This window comes from Bos taurus, chromosome 17 (genome assembly GCF_002263795.3).
Source record: "Bos taurus isolate L1 Dominette 01449 registration number 42190680 breed Hereford chromosome 17, ARS-UCD2.0, whole genome shotgun sequence".
In the NCBI taxonomy this organism is placed as follows: Eukaryota; Metazoa; Chordata; class Mammalia; order Artiodactyla; family Bovidae; genus Bos; species Bos taurus.
Genome location: NC_037344.1, coordinates 54,527,777 through 54,537,145, shown reverse-complemented (window position 1 = coordinate 54,537,145; position 9,369 = coordinate 54,527,777). Strand labels below are relative to the sequence as shown.

Below are 9,369 nucleotides of genomic sequence, written 5' to 3'. Positions count from 1 at the left end.
GACCAGTGTGAACCATCCCAGAAAGAAGGTCTGGACAGAGTCCTGGGGAAGCCTGGGCGAGGGAGGGCCCGCAGAGGAGGAATGGTGCAGCTGAGCCAGGGGGTGAGCACTAGTCACAGAGCAAGGGTGCGCTCAGCCTCCAGGCCGGAAGGCTCCTCCCTCTTGTCAGTACCGGCACCCCCTCTTCACCTCCAGCCTCATCCACTCCCGGTCCAGGGGCTTCTGACAGCTTCGAAGTTGGCCACCGGCTTAGGGCATTCTGCCCACCTTCCACCCCCTGCCTACAGATACTGTGCAGGGGACACTCAGCTCACGCTTAAGTAATCAGGAATTGGGGAGGGGGGATTGGAGGGAGCGAACCGGAGCCAGCCGGGCTTCACCGAGTGTGTGGTGGGGAGAAGGTGGACCCGCGGGCAATACATCCCTGTCGGAGGAAGGAAGTGGCTCCCTCCTCCTGCCCCTCCCCTTAGGGTCTCCGGGGCCAGGATTCTCGTGATTCGCGATTGGCTCCCACGGGCGGGACCTTTGTCCGTCTGCGGGACTGCAGGAGGCCCAGGCCAGGCTCGGGCCTGAGGAGCGGGAGGGGGCCAGGTCGGGGGAGACCAGAGACGAGCGGGGAAACTGACAGCCAAGAACGAGGGCAAGGGGGCCGAGAGCCGGGCCGGAGCTCCCCGCCTGCCGCGGACTGAGTTAGAGGGCGGGCGGCAGGAGGGGGCGGGAGGAAGAAGCGGGCGGGGCGGCCCTGCAGACGCCGAGCTCGCAGTTGCTGCGGTGGCTGCGGGCAGGCCGGGCGCAGAGTAAGTGCTCCGGGGCTGGCCCGGGGCGCGCGGCCCTTTTTCGAGCCCTCCCAGCCCGAGCCGAGCCTGCCGGGGACCCCCCGCGGGATCCCAAGGGTCCCCGGTTGCCCGCGGTTCTAGCGTTTCCCAGCTCAGGGCAACGCGGGCGGGCAGTGATAACCCAGGGCCCCCCTGTAGAGGGGAAGGACAAGAGACAACGCGTGCACCTCACCTTGAAAACGAGGGTGTGGATGAAAGCTACCCTTTTGTATGGAGTGATTCCCTGGGCCAGGTGCCATCACTTCCTCACATGCCATGAAGCAGCAGCAACAGGTGAGCTGGGTACCATCCTTGTCTCCCTCTTACAGGTGAAGATACCAAGACTCAAGGAGGCCAAGCCACTCGCCAGGGGGTCACACCGCCCGCAGAGGCAGAGCCGGAACTCACCCAGGTCGGTGTGAATACCTAAGTTCTCTTACTCATCAGGCCTGCCCTGCCTGGGTCCTACACCCTTGGGAGACGGCAGGGAGAGACCAGTGCTGGGAATACGGGAAGAGGCCAGGGTGAGCCTACCTGCTCATCACTGCAAAAAGAACTTTGTGGACAGCAAATCCTTCACCTGGGTAGGGGGTGCCAAAGAATAAGAACAGTGCTTTGGGGCCAGGTTAAACTCAGAGAGGAGGCATGGTGCAGCCCCCTGGTCCAGAAACTCCCAGGCCTGTACCAGCACCCGCACTGGGCACAGGGCTCTTGGCAGGTTTAGCGATGGGACTTTGATTTTCCATGCCTCAGTTTCCTTGTCTTTTTCCTTTGCTTATCCTTAACCTCGGGATTAAGCTTGGTACCTGCCTTGGAGCCTTGCTGAGGAGACTATATGAGATGGTTGGTGTGAAGGCCTAGCCCAGTGCCTGACTCAGGCCAGGCCCTGTCTCCACCCATCTCTGGCCATCTGAGAGCACTTCTCTGTCCTTCAACCTCAGGTCGCTCAGAGCTATCTGAGATCTGCAGTATTTTCGGCAGCCCCACCAGCAACTGAAAGCTTCTTGAGTAAGACCAAGGCTGGGGCCCGTGACACCTTCCTCTCTGACTTGGAAGGAAAGGCCAGCAGGGACAGGGTTTTGAAAATCTTCACGCTGAGGCTTGCACAATTCCAGAACTGCCCTGTAGCTCCTGATCCCACCCTCAGCCCCAGTTTAGCAAGGAGGAGGAAGGCCTAGGGTATTCTTACTCCAAAACCTGCTCTTTTCTTAATCCCCTCCATCTTGGCCAGCCGCAGGTCCTACGCCTCAGCATATTGTGAATCTGGTCACTCTTTTGCATCCCCACCTTGACTCACGGACTCTCAGCACTGTCTTCTGAAATCTCTGCACAGCCAGGCCTTGATTGATTCCTGACTCTTCTCCCATGCTCATTCCTCTGCTCACTGCAACCATACTGATGTCCTCTGCTTTCCTGGGACATATGAAAACCTCTCTCAGGGTCTGTGCACAGGCCCTTCCTTCTCCCGGTAACACTCATCCCTTCCATCTTCTTGTGATGTACTTCCTTGCAATTCAGAGACCACCATGAAAGTCACCTACTTGGAAGCCTTCCCTGCCCACCCCCACCTGCAGGAGCCACTCTTTGCCTGCCCTTTGTTGCATTACTGTTCTTCCTTCCAAGTGATGTTATCTTGCTTATGTGTTTCTTGGCTAAAATGTCAGTCTACCAGGGCCCAGACCTTTTTCTTATCTCTTCACTTTGGATTCCCCAGAAGCCAGGGCCATGCCTTGCACTGAGTTGTCGTTGTTTAGTTGCTAAGTCGTGTTTGACTCTTTGTGACCCCATGGACTGTAGCCCACCAGGGTCCTCTGTCCATGGATTTCTCCAGGCAAGAATACTGGAGTGGGTTGCCATTCCTTTCTGCAGGGGATCCCTGACCCAGGGATCAAACCTGTGTCTCCTGCATTGGCAGGCAGATTCTTTACCACTGAGCCCCCTGGAAAGCCCCTTGCACTGAGTAAAAGTTCTGATGACTTTGTACAATTGCAGGCAGTGTGCACAACCATTACAGTTCTGCTTCTCATTGCTTAACAACCTTTCTACATTTCTACACAAACCTCAGAATTGTCATCACTGCCTTCTTCAGCTTTTCCCTACTATAGGACCTAGCCGCTATTTCCAGGTTCTAGCCATTATCCAACTTTGCTTAAAACAGTGTGATCCAAATTGCACTTTTTTTTTTTCTTGCTTTCAAATTCCTTTTTAACTTTATTTTATATTGGAGTATAGCTACTAACAATGTTGTGATAATTTCAGGTTCAAATGATTTTTGAGTCACAGTCACCAAACTGGTGTGTTCCAGTCAAGGGCCATCCTAAAGACATACACCACTTATTACCAGGTGGCTCTTTAGAAAAATTATCCCCAGCATTGTGTGCAAGTTTCCCTACAGTCCCATGAGCATGGGGCTTTTTTTTTTCTCATTTTTATTTTGTCTAGTATAATGGGGAGGTCATGGCACGTTTAAATTTTCCGTTGCTTGAATGAGTGAATCTGGGTGTTTTTCTATGCATGCGCTAGTTCTGTTTCCTGTCCTGTGGAGGAAGGAAATCTCCAGGGTACCTGAATTTTTCCCTTCACCTTCACTTGTGGTAGTGGTTCCACTTGAGCCCCATCTCTTGAGGGCAGGGTGAGGGCCCCCAGGGGCTGGAACAGGAACACACCCAGGTGAGCTGTGCTGGTTGCAGAGGCTGCTCTGCCAGTCAACCAGCAAGAAACTGAGAGTCCCTTGTGCCCTGAGCATGCTACCGTGGGGAGAGAAAGAACTCTTTTTTTATTTTATTTTTTTAAGTCTTCGTGATTTTTTTCAAAATTTTAATATTTTTTAAGTTATAAAAGTAGTACATGCCACATAGGTGCTTCCCTAGTGGCTCAGATGGTAAAGATTCGGCCTTCCAATGCTGGAGACCAGGGTTTGATCCCTGGGTTGGGAACATCCCTCGGAGAAGAAAGTGGCACCCAACTCCAGTGTTCTTGCCTGGAGAAACCCACGGACAGAGGAGCCTGGTGGGCTACAGTCCTTGGGGTTGCAGAGAGTCGGACACGACTGCGTGACACAACATATAAGGTTATTCATTGAAACACGGGCAGCAAAAGATTGGGAAACACTCTAAATGTTGGTTGCTAGTGGGAACTACACACTCCCTCAGGGGAATCCCACGCAGTCACCCAAAGGCTGCATTTGCTCTAGAACATCCTGCGAAAGACAGTCTCTGGCTCACTGTGTTAGTCTCCTGTGGCCACTGTAACAAAGGGTCGAAAATCTGATGGCTTAAAAGAACAGAAATTTATTACCTTACAGTTCTAGGGGTCTCTCGCCCAAAATCAGTCACGGTATGGCGAGATCAAGGTCTTCGCAGAGCTCTGTTGCTTCTGGAGGCTCCTAGAGGGGAGTCTGTTTCCTTACCTTTACCAACTTCTAGAGGCTACCCTCACTTATTTTTTAAATTTTGAATTGAAAAGCTTTGCACTGTTTGCAGTGTTCGTGTCTGCTGTACAACAATACAAATCAGCTCTATGTATACACAAACCTGCCAATTTCATTCTTCTAGGTCATCACAGAGCCCCGAACTGAGCTCCCTGTGCTACACAGTACCTTCCCACAAGCTATCAATTATATCTAATTTTTTTTTTTTACTCATAACCCCATTCCCTCAATCTTCAACACAGCACAACATCAAATCTGACTCTAGTCCCTGCTTCTGTCATCACATCTCTTCTGGTTCCCTCACTCTACTTGTGAAGACCCTTCTAATCACACTGGGTCCACCTGGATAATGCCCCATCTTGATGTCTCATCACATTTGCAGAGTTCCTTTTGCCATGTAAATGGGCACATTCACAGGTTCTGGGAATTTGGACCATGCATCTTTGGGCAGGGCATCTTTCAGCCTCCCACACCCTAAAGGGAAATAAGCAAGATTCAGAGCAGTGTGAGAACTCACATTTAAAGGGAAAAAAAAAAAGAATAAATAAGACTGTGCTTGGGAAGACATAGAATACCTCCAAAGGCTACTGGGAAACTGATAGGAGAGGATGTTTCTGGAAAGACCAGGAATAGAAAGACTTATCATAGTATATCTTTTTGTGTCCAATTTTTTACTGTATATGTCACCTGCATTAAAAATAAACTTTAAGAAGTCACATATAGTCATTGTAAAAGTTCAGACCTTTCAGAAAGAAGCCAAGAGAGAGAAAATACCCACCACACCCTCAAATCTCCATCAGTAACCACTGTGCAGAATTCAGCTCTATCCTTAACAGATTTTTTTTTTAACGCATATATCATCTTTTCACATGGATGGGATCATATTATGCTATAAAGTGATGGGAGACTTGTTACATTCCTCACATCTTTCCTCATCCGCCTATGGACGTTTAACAGTACTGGATGTACCATAGATGTACCGTGACTGACTTGACCAGTGCCTCAGTGGTGAACATTTAGTTAGATTCCTTCCTGCTTTCCAGAGCAGTCTCAACACTAACATGTCTGCCTGGTTCCTAATTGGAGTTAAATGCACATCAAACTAAATTTTTTAAAAATTAAGTTTTAAAATTAAATGAGCAATTCAGTATCATTTAATGCATTCCTGATGTAGTACACCTACCACCTCCATCTAGTTCCAGAATATTCTCATCACCTCAAAGGGAATCTGTGTCCCCACTAGGCAGTCACTGTCCCTTTCCCCTCTCCCCCAGTTCTGGGCCAGCACCAGCCTGCCTTCTGTCTGTATAGATTTGCATATTCTGGATATTACACATCAGTGGAACCATGTAATGTGTGACTTTTGTGTCTGGCTTCTTAATATAATGTTTTAGAGGTGCATTCATGTTGTAGCATGTGTCAGTACTTCGAATCTTCTTTCTTTTTGATTAAGATATAATTGACATACAACATTAGTTTCAGGTGTACAACATAATGATTCGATAATTTGTATGTATTGCAAAAGTATTTCATTTCTTCTTATGGCTGGATAACATTCCATTGTATAGATATAACATCTTTTACTTATCCATACATATGATAACGGGCATGGATTGTTTCCATCTTTTGGCTGTGAATATTTATGTGCATGTATTTGAGTGCCTGTTTTCAGTTCTTTGAGTATATACTCAGGAGGTCATCCTTCCACATATGGCTTGAACTTTACTATTTACTGTTTTCAGACACTATTAACTTAAGCAAGTTAAAAATAATTTGTAAGAAAGTGTTGGAAAACGCATACTAAGGCAAATGCCGGCAGGATGACAGATCTGGACAAATGTTTTCTTATTTTCCAGATCCCGAGAAGACAGGAAAATGGCCACGTGGAATGAAAAGGTAAATTAATTCGGGTGGACTAGCAGAATTAATGGAGCTCCCAGCCTTGAGAAGATAATTGTTTGATGTTTCTAACAGGATGGAGGGAAAACACGTGTTCGGGGTGCTTGCACCATACCAAAGTGTTTAAAGTCAGAGGTGAAAGCTACGGGAGGAACCTCAAGATAGCCTCAAAATCAGAAACAAACTATTCAAAGCCCAGCTCTGCATTTTAATAACCCTCTATCCTTTGGTCACGCCCTTCACTTCCCTGAGCCTCAGTTTCCTTATCTGGAAAATGAGACCAAGTTACCACCCTTGTTCCTGAAGGCGCGTCCAGAGAAGTTGAGGAGACCATTGCTAGGCCAATACTGAGCTCATCAGGACTCCTCCTGACCACTTATTTTACAAGTAGAGACACTTGGGAATAGAGAAGGAAAGCTACTTGCTCCAGATCACACAGGAAGTGGCAGAAATGGGCTTCCAACCTAGCCTGATGGCAAAGCGAATGCTCTGCCTCCTGTATTGTGTGGCTGTCCAGAGTAGGACTAATAACTTCTGTCCTTGATATCTGAGGCGCAGGCTTGTTGGATTTGAAGAGACGTTGGTTGTTAAGGGTAGGGCAAGGTGGGAAGGACGGCTGAACGGTGAATTCCGTTTCAGCTGTTCTCTTGGAGTTTCTAGAGGCCTGGCCAGGTGGAGTTGTCAGGGCAGCGCCAGAGGCTCAGGGTAGCAGCAGAGTAATGGGGCAGAGGACCATGAGACAATGGTGGTGATCTTGCATTTTGTCAAATTGGTGGCCCCTTTAATTGTAAGAGTATTTCTGGTTTAAAGCTGTTTACAGTGTGGGAGGGGGAAGTGACCAATGGCCCTTACAACATGCTACCAATTCTGATTTCAGAAATGTTGAAATAAGGGGAAAATGTCCATCTTTGCATTAATGAAATTTGGTGGCATTTCCAGTAGAGGATGACAATCACCCTCCGTATTGTTGTGACAATTCCTGATAAGATACCGTAAGCTTAGTGCCTGCCACCCAGTAACAGGTGCTCCTTGAGTTCCAGGTATGATTACTATTCACAGAAAGGCAAATGGAATAGTTTCCTTCATTTATCGCTTCCTACTAAGCAAAACAAAAAAGCAAGCGGAAATTCTCAATGATGGTTATGCTGTGGTGAAACCGGCTCACTGCTGCATCTCACGAGGGGCTGGATCAACCCACACAACTGCTGGAAAAAACTTGACTGGGTGTATCAGGAGTCATGAAAATGGTCATAATCAAACCTGGTCGTCTCACTTACGGGAAAGGAAGCAACCCACAGAAAGGCAAAAGTATCATTTACAGCACAATTTAGAAATGCGTGTGTTTCTTAGTCCATAAGATGCTCTTGACTGTAAATGCACCATTATTTCATGTGCTGTGAGGAAGAAAAGGGCCGCCTGTTTCCTGTGATCTACTGTGACACAGCACTGACCCTGGGCAGTTGCAGGCCAGATTTCAGAAATGTTAACATGTGTAAAAATGTGGCCTTTGAATTGGTGATAAAGATGCTGAAAATGATCAATCAGAAAACACAATAATGAGAGCACTGACTTCTGTGGTTAAAAAACCTCGGCCATTAAGAAGGCATAAGTCTGATGCATATAAGTAGTGGGGGGAAAAAGATACAAAGTTGTGGGTAGCCTTTGATTATAATTGTAAAAGATTAGAGAGTGAGATGGATAGATAAGTAGATGATAAATTTGGTGTGTTGGAATTATGAATTTGTTTTTCCTCATGTTTTCACAGTAGTAATACTAAAAGAAATAGATGTGGAGTGACGGTCTACTCACTGGGGTGAATGACAGCAGGTAAAACTTAGGGGTCCGGATGGGTCAGGAGGTCTGGCTGCAGGGACAGGTCTCAGGAGTGTGGGTAAAGACACAGAAACATCGGGGCAAGCAGTGTTGGAATGCAGAACTAGGGACACACCTCAGGGGGGCCCTGGGGGTGGGAGCCTGTCTTTCATCGCACAGAGGCCGAAACAAGGGGTGGTCCCGGCCGCATTGTGAGCAGCTAGGGGAGATTGGACCAGGGCCACTTCTAGCAAATAAGCCTCTTACTGGTTCTAAAACACATTCCTTTTAATAATTTACCCCAATGAAGTTAATTATGTTTTTTAAAAAATTGTTTTAATAGGATTGCATTTAGGAGCTATTTAATCATCCAGCCCCCTCTAGCTTTAGGGAGCAAAATAGCTCTGTTGTAGGAGAAACTGGTGGGGTTTTTAGCCGTGGTTCACTCCTGATCTGCTGTAGCCGGCTGTAATCAGAGGGGCCCTCAGCAGGCTCTGGACACCTGCCCTCCTGAGAGGCCCTCCCTGCCCCTGCCCACCTCTCTGAGCTTCCCTTTTCCTTTTTTGTAAAATGGGAACAGTGAGGATCAAACAAGATAGCGCCTGGAGAGCACGTAGCAGTGTGCCGTCCTAATACACAGGAGCTGCTGACGCCATCATGAGGATCAAGTGGGTTTTCAGCCCATCACCTGCCCTAGTCCTCAGCTCAGTCACCTGTCACCAGCCACATCTGGGCAACCTGGTTTCCGGGTGTGCTTAGAAATCCTTGTGGCCCTTTGGCACCTTTCTCATAAGGTGTTTGGAGGCACCAGGTTCATTCATGATGCTGGTTCTTGACCTTGACTGCACAATGGAGATCCCAACCACCCAGGCCACTCTCCAGCCAACTGAATCACAGTCTTGGGGCCTGGGAGCCAGGCACTGGGGTTTGTTTGTTTGTTTTTTAAAGCATCCAAGTGGTTCCAATGTGCAGCAGATCTGAGAGTCATTGGTTAAACTGCAGCTGCACTGGCCTCCTTCCAAGGACTGAGCCACAGAGGGGCAAGAAAGAGGGGCGCCCTGAACTCTTGTTTATCTCGTCTTTTCCGCAGCTGAAGCATCACTAAGATGTTGGGGGATGGGGTGGCCCAGATGATTCAGTCATACTGGTGACAGGTCCTAATTTCTAGCTGGGTAACTATATATTTTTACTTCTATGCTTTCATTTCTTTCTATGCTTTCAAAACACAAATAGCAGCCTGACTTATGCTTCCCAGTTAACATGGCCAAATCACAGACTTGGGGCAGGACTGCCAGCTTTCCAACAGCTATCCTCTCCCTCCTCCAGGGAAACAGACAAAACATGTCCTACTGTAGCCATGTGTTTCAGACTCAACCCATTGGTGATTCCTGAAATCCATTAATGGGCTTCAAT

The 9,369-nt window shown here is 48.1% G+C and overlaps 1 protein-coding gene across 3 annotated transcripts in view; it reads left to right on the top strand.

The window, feature by feature from the left end:
• Positions 1-497: 497 nt before the first annotated feature.
• HVCN1 (hydrogen voltage gated channel 1) overlaps positions 498-9,369 on the top strand; it is a 32,999-nt gene continuing 24,127 nt past the window's right edge. Inside the window, exons 1-3 of one of the 3 annotated variants that reach the window (XM_005217923.5) lie at positions 498-591; positions 1,145-1,227; positions 6,102-6,141. In XM_005217923.5, the coding sequence (XP_005217980.1) occupies positions 6,121-6,141 (21 nt within the window). In that variant the 5' untranslated portion in view covers positions 498-591; positions 1,145-1,227; positions 6,102-6,120. Of the gene's footprint in view, positions 592-761; positions 1,110-1,144; positions 1,228-6,101; positions 6,142-9,369 lie in introns of those variants that run through there. The other 2 variants (NM_001206253.1, XM_005217925.5) reach the window with 2 other exon arrangements.